Here is a 14,833-nt window from a genome sequence, read left to right on the forward strand (position 1 = left end):
ATTGATTCAGCTCAAGCTTTATAACTTTCATTTTTTCAAAATAGGCATACATATGTAAGCCATTTCTCGCTCTCTCTGAGTACTAGTTTTAAAAAGATGACCATGCCAGAACATACTTAATTGCCCAAACTCAACAAACCTATCTCCCCATCCTGCAGTTGAATAGTTAGAACAACTTTATAGTACTTTCTTTTCCTTGCCAAAATACTATCTCATATTTTGCATTACTTATAGAAAGAAATTCAAGCCATGAGTCAATGCAACCATCCCAACATAGTTACATATTATACATCTTTTGTGGTCAAGGATGAGCTTTGGTTGGTTATGAAACTGCTTAGTGGAGGTAAGTCTGTGTATTATAACTAAGATAGTTTTATACTATGGTCGTATTAACTTACCTAGCAATTTATGGCCTTCAAATACTGAAATAAAGTGTTGGACTCCTTCAGTAGCATTCTTTTATTTTTCCCCACTTCAAGATTGCCTTTGTATGGTGAAGCACATTGTCTAAAGATCTTTGGTAAATCTACAGGAACATTATTCAGTAATTATTTAATAATACTATAGCAGTTGTGGTATGTATGATATATATATGTATATATATATTTAAATTGTGCTACTTTCTAAATAGATATATATATGTGTGTGTGTGTGTGTGTGTGTGTGTGTAAGTCGTGGGTTAAGTGGGATAGAGGGTACTTTTGTTATGCTTTGCTAAAAAGTCTTTGTTTGCCGTGAAAAACACTTCATGGTTTGGTGATTTTGGACATGGAGAGAATTCTGAACAAATTTGGCAAAATGTCCCCCGACTCCGCAATCAGGTTAATGCTGATGCTCTTATTCTGGAAGGGCTTGTGATAGTGAAATCTGTTCTTGTGATAGTGAAATCTGATTGCCTGCATGGTGTTATATGATGTTGCCTGGCTCACTGTATGATTTGCCTGGGATTCTTTCCCAGAAAGAAGTACTAGTCATGGTTTTAAAGAAAAAGCATCTCTTTAATGGGTAGCAAAGACGTGATTGTGTGTTTGCAGAGAATATTTTGACCCATCCGTTAGCACAGTGTCCATACCAAATATATTTATGGAAGAGCTTTCAATTCAGCCCCCACCCCTGTGTTCAACTATATACACTTAAGCTCTTTTAGTTTATCTTGAATTGCAAACTGATTCCTAAAGAGATTTATTTTTTTGTCTCCTGTAACCATTTTTTCCTCAAATTCTAGGCTCAATGCTAGATATAATAAAGTATGTTGTCAACCGAGGAGAGCACAAGAGTGGTGTTCTAGAAGAATCAATAATAGCAACAATTCTTAAAGAGGTTTTGGAAGGCTTAGATTATCTACATAGGAATGGACAAATTCACAGGTAAAAGCTCCTATCTTATATATCACTGTTTCTCATGTGTTACTGTTTCTTATATGTGTTAATATTTTTCAGTGCAATTTCTCATTTGTGATTTACTTTCTGATTGATCAAGAACTTGATGATATGGATATTGTTGGGCTGAGCAAAATACTTTATGTTTTGGCAATTGCTTATCTCTTCCCTTATTTCAGGAGCGGGCCACCTGTGACCCTCTAGATTTGACTTGTAAATCCTCATTGGCTGTGCTGGGTAGGACTGATGGGAGTTGTAGCCAAAACATTTGGTTGCCACATATGGCTGACCCCTACCTTACTCCATCTCCAAAGTTAAACTAGGGAAATTGTGAACATTGGTGTAGGAGGCAGGGGCATATGGAAGATCTGCTTGTACTGTAAGGAAGCCTTATTCTGGGATCTGCAGTGCTGCAGAGACTATCTGAACGACATACTTTCACCAAGTGGCATAATATCAATGTTCCACGATTTCATTTTAAAGTGGCAATTTCTCCATTAATTAGAAACTTGTATAATTAGGATGTTTTGAGTAGTTTTTAATTCATCCCATGGCATGTTTCTCAACAAAAATTCCACTGAGAGTGTTGCTATCGTCATTTACCTGAACTTAAATGTTTCCTATTTGTTCACATTTATAGGGATTTAAAAGCTGGTAATATTCTTCTGGGTGAAGATGGCTCAGTACAAATAGCAGGTAATAATCATTATCATCAGAGATTCTACATGTGTATGGAGAATCTGAAATGCGCTAAGAAATCCAATTAACATTTTAAAAAGGTTACAATTCATCAGACTGAAGAGCATGGTATTCATTTGGCAGGCCCTACACTAAAGCATTCAGTGTTCTTAGCAAAACATTTCTGCGGTGTGTGCCAGTTAATTTGCAAGGTATACGGAGCTAATGCTGGAGGAACAGCTACGTGTGTGAACTGGCTATCTGTTCAAATTCCTGCTAGGAACTAACACACTTTTTTTTTTTTTTTTTTGCTAATATTTCTATTTCAGGTATGTAGCAAGGATTATGAATAGAACAGTGAAGTTTTAGTGTTCAAGATGCAATTCAATGAATTATATAATTATATTATGGTCTCTATCAATATTATGCAAGTCGGCTTCCCTCTGCTGTCCTTTGCCATGTACCCCCAAACCTCCTCCAGATGGTCCTTCAACCCTCAGGGGTTTGGGGGAAACCAGTGGTTTCCATTCTGCTGGTGAACAGACAACACCCCCGTAGCCCTTCACTCTAATAAGGGGGAGGGAACATGCCTCCTTTTTCACGTTTCACTTTTTAATATTCAAGGGATAGTCTCTTCCTCGGCAAGTCTTGGCAATTCAAATCCATACTTTTCTGTATGATAGTTGTTGAAAGATTCTGCCAGGTTAATACAACATGGCTCCTGATCCTTCCTCCACAATAAGGAAGGCTGTGTATACTTTGCACTTGCATGTTGGTGCAGAGTTAAGATGTTAACAATTGGAATAAGGAAAGCTGAGTTCTGTGACTTGTTTAAACTATGTACGATGCTGTGCGTGTATTTGCATGATTTTACTTTGCAAGACAGAGTGATGAAGAGGTTGACAAGCTGCTGAAATCCCACCTCTAGAACAATGGAAGTCTGCTTCTCAGTAGTCCAGTGTCTGGCTCTGAGCCTTCACCAGGTGTTGCCCTAGAGCTTGGAAGCTTACTACAGTCTTAAATACTTGAAGCTTCTGATGGATGTGAAATGCACCTAGCATGTCAGTTCATTGGCCTGGCTTGGACAATCATGTCTTGGCTTATGTGTAAGGCATTATATGAAAGAACTTCTTGCCCGCCCATGTACCCGATCCAGTCCTCGCTTCATGGCACGAGCAATCAAACCAGGAAGCTTCTAATTAAGCATAGTTTCTTGTTTTGGTTACCACCTTCACAAAAGGTATGTATCGGACCAGAATTTGAGTTCTGGCTTATCCTGAGGATGGTAACTATAACTTCCTAGTTGGGATGAGGCATAAATTAATTAATTTCCAGAGAAGTAACTACATAAATCTATTGTGGCATAAGCAACAACAGAGAGTCGTGTGCCACCTTTGACCATAGCCAGAGTCTACTGCATCAGAAGCCTAAATTAGCATATGCTCAGGGTCAGGTGAGGGGAGTGGAAAAGAGTGAGGTCAAGTCAGAGGGAAATAAAATGCAGAGGGAACAGACGATGATTTTGTAAGTGGTTACAGTGGCGACACTTACAATTGATGACAAGGCAGTGCTGGCAATGACAGAAATATCCCAGCAATGGTAGCAACGTTATACATGTAATGTGATAAGAAGAACCTCGTAATCTGTATTCAGGTTGCAGGTGATAGAACTATGGTGTGAAGGGGCTATTATTAATCCAAGATATGCCTGTTCAAAAGTGTCCAATGGCTTAGGGTTAAAATAAGTATAGAACCAAGCCTGAGTAATATATTTTTTCCGTCCCTGTGTATGGACACCACTTTCAGTTACTGCTTTGCATCCACAGGCTTTTGTGTGTGAATGAGTATAGCAGCTGTGTTAGTGCTAAATTCTAGGAACTTATTTCTATTGGGAATTTGAGGTTTAAACAGGAATCTTAAGACCTAACCAATGTCAGATCAGTGGTGGTAAGAAACTGTTGGAAAACATAGTATTGTTGGAGAAAGTGTTTTTATAGCCTAAGATTTATAATTGTCTGGTGTCCCCTCCATTGCCTTGCCAATAAATCCTAGCCTCTTCAATTCTTGACATCCAATCTCTCCACAAAAATATTAGTTTAAACAAACTCATTGCTTAGCCAAGCCAGGTTTTGTGAGGACCCAGAAAAATTCTAGCTCTTATTCAGTATGTTGAGAACGAAAACAAGGACCTTGCTTCAGTGAAACCGAATGGAACTGGTGTAGCTTTTTTTTAAGTACCAGTAAGTTTTAACTAGTTGTGTAAGCCGAGCAGTTGCATTAGTGGAGTCTAAACAGAAGCTGATAAAAGATTCTCTGCATCCAGTGAAAGTGAGTTGTGTTTTTCTGATTAGTTTCCACAAAGCATGTCTTGATAAAGCAGCTCTTTATCTTCTTTGGAGGGCTGCTTATTCTTCCTTCATCATATGCTTGAAATTCCTCTGCTCTCCTACTATTTCAGTTCTGCTTATAGGCTGCTTGAAATAATCTCTTTGGGAAAATCAAGGCAATTCAGACAGAAGGAAAGGAAAGGAAAGGAAAGGAAAGGAGAAAGGAAAGGAAAGGAAAGGAAAGGAAAGGAAAGGAAAGGAAAGGAAAGGTGTGCACTGTATTTGAAGATAGCGTATATTTTCTACCACACTTTTTTTGGTTAAAAAGTGGCTTTGGAAAGAGTAACTGACTGGATTCAAATGACATGGCAACTCAATGGCTTGTCATGTTATATGAGTCGGTACTCATTTCACCAGAGTGGCTTATTTATGGGTCACAGCTCCAGTTACCCATGGTTTGTTGTTGGGGTTGGTCTACCTATGGTTGGTTGAGGAAGATCAGCTATGAAGCTTCTTGGCAAGAGCAGAAAAGAAATCCTCGCCACTCTTGCCAAGAGTCTTCTGGGTGACTGCTAGTGCCTGCTTCCCCAAGGTGCCCACATGGCATTGGGAGGCACCTGGCACTGACTCCGTACCCCCATCTTCCATGATTGCAAGCTATTTGGATATCTGCAGGATTTGCCCCGCAGGACTTTGCAGCAGGTACCCCGGACGTTGCCCTGATTGAGATTTTGAATTAATGCACTCAGTCAAATGTGAAAGTTTGCAATTATGCAGGTTCTTTTTTTAATTAAAGTGCCTTTTTTGCATAAACAAAGAAAGGGTTCTGACAGCTCCAAGGTATTGCTTGGGCTGTCAAGCCAGGTTTTGTGAGCTCCTGAAAAAAATCAAGGAAAGAGAGAGGAAAACCCAAAGTGAGCTAAAAATAGTTTGTGATCATGGTGAGGAGGTAGGAGACCTGCAGGGAAGACCCAGAAGGGGAAGAAAGAAGCCCAACAACCCATGGTGGACCCAAGTATTTGCTGGATGCTCTATGGGTTGTTTCACTAACAACCAACTTGCCGTGGCTTATTGACAGGGTGTGATGGCATGGCATGCAAAAATCACTCTTTATGGTATTCACTATGCAACATTCAAATCAAAAATATTCCCATGGTAATACGCAACTCCATGGCTTTGAGATCCATTCAGAATTCCCATTCCATACACATTGGTTCTTTTTTCAGCATTGGTGAAGTTATGTCTCTTATGTCACTCTGAGCATCATAGATAGCGACGATGCCTCCAAAGCACAATGTGATTGAAAAGAGGATCTTCTCATCTCTTTAGTTTGGAATGAGAAGGAAAATATTTTGACCTCGTTGAGGTCTAAATGAGATTTTGGAACAGGGTATGGCATTTGCTTATTAGAAAGGACACATGGTATCGTACCACTTCAGAATGCAGGTGAATGATTGCACTGTTGATTCCAGGGAAAATGAGCACGTTCATTGACATTTAAATAGACTTAAAGCTTAAACTACAAAAAAGATTTGCTAGAGTGTATCCACGTCCTGGCAGAAGCAGTGGGAGTGTCTGAACAAAACAGCTTGCTACTCTGGTGACAAAATGACAAACTAAGGGCCAGTGAATGTTACAGTTAATGGCATCGTGACTGGAAATGTGAGGTGGTACTTCCATGCAATCCCAGTGACATGATGGAAATAATTGTTTAGGTAAATGAACTAACTGCACTATTTAAAGTCATGTCAGGGTCTTTGGAACTAATGAGAGAGCCCCTCTTTTGGGGTAGGCAAAAACTTGAGGTTATCATAGTTTTGCAAGGTACAGAAGAGTACAAGGCAAAGAATAATGATGATGTTAAACAAGTACAATTTGCTTTGGTATAGCATACACAATTAATGAAAAGGTAATTGCCTGTGTAGGCTATTTATGAATTACTGCTTTTAAAGCAGGTCTTGCAGAAAAATGGAAAGCTTGATGTGAAGGATGGCTTTATTACTTCCAGGCTTTATGCTTAATAGCTTCATGTGTTTGAGATGTGCAGCTCATATTTAATAACCCCATGAAGTTGTGAAATTTCAGGCTTCAGAGTTCTATATTCTTCCACCCCTACACAAAGACATACATTATAAAGTTTTATGGTGCCACTTTCAGGATTGGTGTCCATTAGACAGAAACCTCTGAACTCTGAGGTTTCCAAAAATCCTCTGCCTTTTGGGGTCACAGCAGGGCAAGAAGAATGATGGAAGTGATTTTGCAACCTTTTCTCTCTCAACATTCCCCTCACCCAACAAGAAAAACACTAGAGGGGCCTCTGAACCCATCTAGGTAGGAACAGGATCCTGTGGAGCCTGGCCTCTTCTCTCCCTTCCCTGCTTAACAGCAGGCATCTTTTCAGCCTCTATGAAGATGTCTGAGATCAGTGTTTTGACCATGGAAAGAAGCTATAGGTATACTTTCTGCAGCAGCTGCAGGGGAGAGGGGAAGGATCCAGATAGGCTCAGGAGGTGGCATATGGAGTATCCTGGGGTCCCTGAGATGTTTCCTCCAGAACAATTTGTTCTTATTTTTTCTTTTTGCATGTATATTTAGTCTTAACACGTGCTTATGCTCTTGTGTGTCTTAATAGCATTTCAGGGTAGATGCAGATGAAATGCTGATGAAGTGTGTACACACTTATTGGTGGTCTTCAGTGGCTCGCTGCTCATGGGACATTTTGGTGGAAGACAAAATAAATTCATCGAATGCGAATGGCACACATACACAGCACCTTGCAGATGTATTTCTCCCTTGATGACTTCTCCATATTTTATTGTGTTGCAACCTGGAATTGAAATGGATGCAGTTAGCATATCACTTGATGTATGCAAGACACACATCACTGTGATTCTACAAAATGTTTTTATTGTGGTACAAAGGAAACAAGCAAACAAACGAAAACCTAACGAAATCTGGCTCTGATTGGTTGAATAAGTATCTATCTCTTTTCTGTGACATGCCGAAATAAGCCCAGTGCATCCAGAATACAAATACTGTACTGTAATTAGTTGAATGGAGTCAATCTGTATGCAATTCCAGTGCCCCATGACCTCAGATGAAATACCCTATTTTTGGAAGTCTCCAGAGTTTGTTGGAAAGCATATCTAAACAAACAGCATCATGAAGACCAAGGAGCTAACACCAGGATAAAGTTTGCAGAACCATCAATCGGTGTTGGATTGTTTTTTTTTAATCCCAAATTACAAACATCCCCCAAAACACTGTTAAATCCATTATTTACAAAAAGGAAAACAATTATGGCTCAAATACACCTGCTTAGAGAAGGCTGACAACCAAAATTGTGTTGGTTGTCAGCACATTTGTGCTGTGAGCCGCCCCGAGGCTTCGGCAAGGGGCGGCATAGAAATGTTTTAATAAATAAATAAATAAATAAATAAAATTCAGTGACTACTTGAAGTGGGCATTAGTTAGAGAAATTGAAAAGGCTAGAGATAGCTCTGGAGGAACTGGAAAAAATCACAGCTGAGATAAGAGGAACTGTCCTTGGGATGACCTTTTCCCAGACATTATACAAAACTGGGCTTCATGGAGGAAGGGTGGTGAAAAGAAAGCCATTGCTGAAACAAGCCCATATAACAACTCTTTGTAGCTTGCAAAAAGGTGTGTGGGGGGCACAGCAAATATGGGTGGGGGAAGCTTTCCTGGCCGAGACCAAAATGGAAGTATTTGGCCTTGCTTCAACATAGTACATGTGGTGCAAAGTCAATGCTGTTCATTGTCTTGAGGGAATGTTCCCAGCATGGCAGTGAGCTCAACACCCAGCCGAACGCTCATTGGAGTGGTTTCAGAATAAGAACTTGAATGTTGTAGAATGGCCCATCCAAAACGCAGAACACAATCTGGTTGAGAGTCTGTGGCAAAACTTGGATGTGTTGCTGTTCACCACCAGTCCCCATCCAGCTTGACTGAGCTGGTGCAGTTTTGCCGTGAAGAATGGCCAAGCATTCTTCTAGGTGTTTCTACCAGCTATTAGAACATGGGGATGAATACTTAGGTGATCAACAAGTGCCGGTTTATTTCTTGTTTCTTTTTGTGTTGAGTCTCTTGTGTACACTAAGTGGCAACAATGCCAAATATATCCATTACAATTCCAGGCTGTAACACAACAAAATGTGGAGAAGTCAAAGGGGGTAAAGACTTCTTGCAAGGCATTGTATTTCACAGTGGTCTTCCCTTTAAAAAATGTGAACAGGGATATCCCATTATCTTGCCATTTGTACAGACCTCAAAAAGAAAAGCATACATATTTTTAATGTTATTCCATACTTGTGTAATTTCTTGTGTATGTTTTTGCATCAGAGTACCAAATACCATGAAACGCCCTTGGATATTATTTTTTAAATTGTGCTGAAAGTGAGTGGTAAATCTTCAAGGCTGTACCACCCAGAAGCATTGAATTGGGTAAAAATCTTCATCGTGATCAGCTACAAACTCTCAAACCTAATGTAATATTTGTTCACACAGCTGAATATGTAATAATCTCTGGTTCTCCTACACATGCAAGTTATTTTTTGGGGTGATTGTTGTCAAATAATGAACATGTATGTATGACTTATGCTTCATTTGATCTGAAAAGTATTTTAATATGAGAGTGGTCCAGTTTAAGCTACTAGAGCTTGGATAGCTTCTTACCCAGTTGTACTTCCCATTGCTTGCTTGTGGCGCTTCCCATAAGCATCCAGTGGGCCACTATAGGAAATGATCCATGTGGTCCAGAATCCCTTTGGCCTGATCCAGCAGGGATGCTTTTATGTTCTTAATGGCTGCTTTATTTGCCCACAAATGTAATACTTGACTTGCTACTCTGGGCATCCTAATCAGTGTCTCCCACAACCCTCACATGACTGTTAGCTTTCTTGCTCTGATCTTGTAAGTAACTTGAAGCAGAATACAAAATAGCCATGTAAGCTTTGCTTTTTCTCCTACTCTGTTGATACATGCCTAAAAATAGCACTCTTTAAATTCTCAATGGAGCATGTGGATATGCTGACCCAAATGCTAATTTGAAAGAAATAGTCTTCTTGTTAGTGTCTGTGGATAATGTATGTTTTAGTACATAAGGCCAAATATTACTTAAAGGTATGATTCATAAGGGGGGAAAGGCGTCATATTAGTTATAACGCTTCTATAAACTGCAGAGTGTTACACCTACTGAGAAAACAGTAACTTCACAGCTTCATTTAAATAGAAGCTTCATATTTTTATGCAGAATCAAAGTTAAAATAACATAGTTACCTCAATACGCTAATCAAATACTAAAAGGAATCTTGTTTTTTCCATCCCTAGACTTTGGTGTTAGTGCTTTTTTAGCCACAGGAGGTGATGTTACCCGTAACAAAGTTAGGAAGACATTTGTCGGTACTCCATGTTGGATGGCACCTGAGGTCATGGAACAGGTATATAAAGCATGTTACTTGTGTGATGGATTCAGATAAACATTTTTGTGCTAAATTAACTCATCTCCTTTGTGTTTTCCTGCAATAGGTGAGAGGCTATGACTTCAAGGCTGATATTTGGAGTTTTGGAATAACAGCCATTGAATTAGCAACCGGAGCTGCGCCTTACCACAAATATCCTCCAATGAAAGTAATTACATTTGAAAACTAAGTATGCAATGTTGCTAAATAAATGGTTCCAGTCTCTTACATTAGTTCCAAAGCTATATGAGTTTTCAACAACAAAATGTTGCAGTATATCATTATGCAGTATGACAGGAGTTCAGTTCATGGGGCCAGGTAGGCATCTGTTCTCCACAGATTCTAAGGGCCTGAAGTAGGAGAATTCACTCTTGGTTCATTCCTTCCCTAGTTCCCTTTTCCAGCTAACATTCAACATATTTTGCAGATCCCACAGACCAGCAAGTATTGTGTGTCCTCACTTGGCATGGTTTTTCTGGTGGGGGTGGGCTAGGGTCTTACTACTTCCTTTGGGATTAAAAAAATGTTTTGCATATCCACCAAATTCATCCGAGCAGGCTCAAACTTTCCTGTTCTTCATTTGCACCATTTTTGGGCTCCAGTCCACTCAGCTGTCAACCACTTGAACTCACTGTTAGAAGGAATGATGAGGATTTTAAAAATATGGTTCATTTTAAGGCTAGGCACTGGAACCAGCGCTTGCTGGAGTTAATATGTGAGAAACATACTGTTTAGGGTTGGTTTTGTCTTGTTTTGTCTGAGCTGATTAACATGAGCTTCACTTCTAGAAAAGGATTACAAAAATAATGCGCAGCAGTGGGCTGTACTGAATCTATTGTTGAGTTGTTGTTGTTTTGTTTTTGGAGGCGGGGTCAGGTTACCAAGTAAAACATGAGCCTTTATGAGTAAACCAACCATGTGAAGCTTGAGACTTTTTATTTCTAAATTAAACAGAATTGCCAGACAAAGTGATGTGCTAGTTTTGACTCCGGTGTCAGCAGGAGTCTTATTAAAAATAGAAGGGACTATAAGCGGAATCCTCCAGAATTCTAGTTTATGGGGAATGAGCAAACATGTTGGTACATACCGCCTGATCACTCTGCTTGGCCCCTCCTACCAGCACACCAGCCACACAAACCGGGAAATCCCAATCCATGGTTTATTTAGTATGTGCCTGAACTGTGGTACCTCTTCTAACAAGCCAGACACAGAACTGTGAAACAAACACTGCCTTATGAGCCTGCAGATTCCTACACTCCTGTGTCACATATATAGGAATGAGCCCTCTACAGGGAAAAACAGTATTTTTAGCATTTTATATTCCTTAAACATATATAAGGTTTATATACCTTGAATATGTTTGGCTCTACTTTCATATCATACTGCATTTTTCAAAAGCATGCCTTAAGTTTCTCCACTTCCTCCTCTCTCTTATTTGAAAGTAACAATTACAGAATAAACTTAATTGAAAAGTAAGTCAAATTGGCAGCGTGCCTAATTTCTGCAAAATAATTGGTCTTTTGGCTAAGCTATGCTTTGCAAAACCAACAGAGCCATAGGGTCCCATGTCTCTTCCCTCCCCTCTCCCGCATTAATATTCTGTGGATGATGGATGAGAAAATCACTTCCATTTGTTTTTGATCAGGTTTTACCCAGTTCATGCCTTCCAGACTGACCATGGAATTGGACTAAACATGGATGTGGACATAAGCTGCAAACAGAGTCCATGCATTTCAAGCTTGCAGTGTTATTTACAGACCCTAACGTGTTCAGCAGCATGCATGCATTTAAAAACATGATGAAAAGAAGCATGTGCATAAACATGCTTTTTAGGCAATGGAAGAAGAAATAATACATTTTGAAGAGGTGCACAGTTTATGTGTACATTTGGAAAAATACGTGTGCATTTTCATGCACAAAGAAAAAGACAAAGATTGAAGTCTGATAAAGTCTGAAGATTAAACAAGCTTTGAGGTGCAATTTGGAGAACTCCCGGCCTGAGCTTTTGCTTGCTGCTGGTTAAGGCTTATGTTAGGGGAATGAAGCTAGTTTTCAGAACCTTTAACCTCAAACTTTGGTTAGTATTAATCACAGTTAACTACAGCTAAGTCCAGCAAGAGGTATTCTACACCAGAGTATAATGTACAGCACTCCATTTCTAGTCTGTCTTTTGGGATCAGGGTAATAAATTATACCCCCTGCAACACACATGGATTCATTTTGGATCTTGAGTTTATTGTTCAGGATCAACAAGTCTCCACCCTTTAGTACCTGACTACAAAAGCTGTAGTATATTGAATTGTATAGCTAAGTCAGAATCAGGAAACTTGTATCCTCCCCTCCCTCCGATTTCCAGTATGTCTCTAAATTATAAATGGGAGTTTCATGATAAAGCACTTCTAGATGAATTAAAGCAGTTGTTGGGCTTATTTTATTGAGATCAATTTCCTAATCATCTTTGGTTTTAAAATAGGTATTAATGCTGACATTGCAAAATGACCCTCCAACTTTGGAAACAGGCGTGGAAGATAAAGAAATGACTAAAAAGTATGGAAAGTCCTTTAGAAAACTAATTTCACTGTGTCTTCAGAAGGATCCTTCTAAAAGGTATGTTTCTTTAAAAGGGAAAAAGGAGAAAATAACAACTTGACCTTTTTCTTGAGATAGGCAATCTATCTTGGATTAACTAAAAAACCACACGTGCGTGCACGCGCGCACACACACACACACACACACACACACACACCTTTTGTAAATGAATAAGAATAGGAAGATTTTGGATTGGTTTTTCTGAGCCAGTCAGAAGACCACCTGTCTCCACTGTCCCTCTCTTATCTGAACGCTATCACCCACCAACAGTCACCTCAGAAATACATTCAGCCATCTCTTTCCTTCCATTTTTAACTACTCTTCACAGGTGCAACAGTTGAAGTAAATGGGAAGATGTGTGGGGGTTTTTCCTTCCCTCCCTCTCCATTGTCTTGTCTTGCTGAGCACCAGTCCCTGCCTCTTCCCTCTGATGTGGGAGACTCTGTACAATGCTGTTTCCCACAAGTTACTGCAGTTTCTTTTAGGAGTATGACAGAGGTGGGTGAATAGATAAAACTGGGAATGCTTCTCTGAAAATTTGAGCAGCTGGAGAAAAATTTGGGAAACTTAAAAGTTAATTGAGTTAGGTTTTTATAAGCCACTGACATTTGCTACTGAGCCTGGCTTTAGAAAACTTTACCAGAATGTCTTTTTTAAACTTTGTTCAGTGTATCTATAATTCTGCACTGGGCAACTTCTGGGGATCCAGGGATCAGATTCCCCACTGAACCCACTGAGGTGGGGGCTTTATCATTACATTGCTCTAAAACAAGATTCAGGGGAGTGCATGTCTTGTTTTATAGCAAGATTTATTTTTGCCATACCCTTCAGAGTGAATTCAGCGGGAGTTAAAGGCAGAGGCCATGAACAGGGACAGGGACACTACCCTGCTATAACATGCTGGGCTTTCTTCAAGATACACTGATAGCCCATCGTTTCACTGCCTGTGACCTTACTTGGATTAATTGGCCATCCCAATAACTGCAAATAAAGAATGTGCTGAACTAACGCACATATCCTTTCCTTCCTTCCTTCCTCCCCCCACCCTTTTTTTAACAAGTGTAAATAGAGCCGTTGTGATTTGAGCTGAAAAGTGGGGGTCTTGTGCTAAAAATGAATAGATCAGTTGTGAATGTGCACAAGCTAACCTTGTACATCTTCAGGAGTCCCTGGTTTTCTTCTGTTCCACTCTGGGGACCATTTGCATACTGTCTCCAGTTCTTTGCCCTTTTACTTTCTCTGATTAACTCTCAATCCCCAGGGCACATGCTTTAAGCAAAGGTTTGCCACTTGGCAGCAGATAAAAATGTGTTTAGTTATTTAGTCTGAAATGCTCTAGAGAGCCCTTTTTTTATTAAGCTGCAAACTGTGAACAAATGGCCTACTATCCTACTGTTGGATTAAAATAAAGCAGATGAGCAACTCTCTTTTAGGAAACACCATGAAGACGATCCATTAAAAAAATGAATACAGGTTATAACACACAATCTTGCTTACGTTACCGAAATCACAATGAATATTTGTCTGCTAACACAGTTCGGTAAATCAGACTAAGTTCCTTTTAGTTCCATTTTAAGTCTCTACCAGCCTAGCAGTATGTCATACCCTGCCATGAAATAGAACCCATTTTCATTTTTATCAGCTATACTTCAAAATGCTGGTGGCTGATCCATGACCCCTGCTCCATTGGTAGTTGAGAACTAGTCTACCCTTTTAAATGTTTTATGCACACATAGACCTAGAACCTGGTAGCTCTTTTCCTTTTTGGTTGTAGAGAATGTTTGCTGAACCCCCCTGTGCTGGCACTGTGGCAGTGCTAGACAAGGCACCTCTGGGCATGTGTCCCAGGTCTTCTGAGTTGATCTTCCAGTCTTTGGAGATACCTTGGTGATATTTGGTGCCTTAACGCAAGTCTCCCTTTTCCTTCTGAGCAAGAAAAAGATATGTATCGCATTGGGAGAAATAGAATTTCTTGGCTGAAGTGCTTATAGTCAAGTTTTATTTATATGTAGGTCATATAGGAATTTTGCTGCATCTGAAACTCACTGAATTGGATTTCTCAATGTTTGCAAACTGAAACCCACACTCAGAGCCTCTTGCACACTCTTTGTAACAACTTTCCAGATGGCCCTTCTTTTAAGTGTTGGTGTATAGATCAAAGGAAGGAAGAGGGAAAGGAGATGGAAGACATCGAATATGGTTGGATCTTAACCAACTGTCTCAGTAGCACTGCCATTTTGTCATTGGCAGCCAAGATGGTGGCCTCTTCTGCTCATGGCTTTGATTGCATTTCACTGCTTGTCATAGTCACCAGAGCAGGTTTATCTACAGGATTGCTTTGCACATGAGAACATTTGAATTTCTGGATAAGTAATTTCAAG

At 39.8% G+C, this 14,833-nt stretch overlaps 1 protein-coding gene across 12 annotated transcripts in view; it reads left to right on the forward strand.

Annotated features, from left to right (window-relative positions):
• STK39 (serine/threonine kinase 39) overlaps positions 1-14,833 on the forward strand; it is a 200,211-nt gene that overhangs the window by 57,640 nt on the left and 127,738 nt on the right. For 11 of the 12 annotated variants that reach the window (XM_044417884.1, XM_044417887.1, XM_044417883.1 and 8 more), the window contains exons 3-8: positions 235-343; positions 1,226-1,367; positions 2,020-2,075; positions 9,733-9,842; positions 9,931-10,032; positions 12,337-12,470. In XM_044417884.1, coding sequence (XP_044273819.1) covers positions 235-343; positions 1,226-1,367; positions 2,020-2,075; positions 9,733-9,842; positions 9,931-10,032; positions 12,337-12,470 — 653 coding nt within the window. The remainder of the gene's footprint in view (positions 1-234; positions 344-1,225; positions 1,368-2,019; positions 2,076-9,732; positions 9,843-9,930; positions 10,033-12,336; positions 12,471-14,833) is intronic. The other variant, XM_044417892.1, reaches the window with a different exon arrangement.

This window comes from Varanus komodoensis, unplaced genomic scaffold (assembly GCF_004798865.1).
Source record: "Varanus komodoensis strain SLA01 unplaced genomic scaffold, ASM479886v1 scaffold9, whole genome shotgun sequence".
Lineage (NCBI taxonomy): Eukaryota > Metazoa > Chordata > Lepidosauria > Squamata > Varanidae > Varanus > Varanus komodoensis.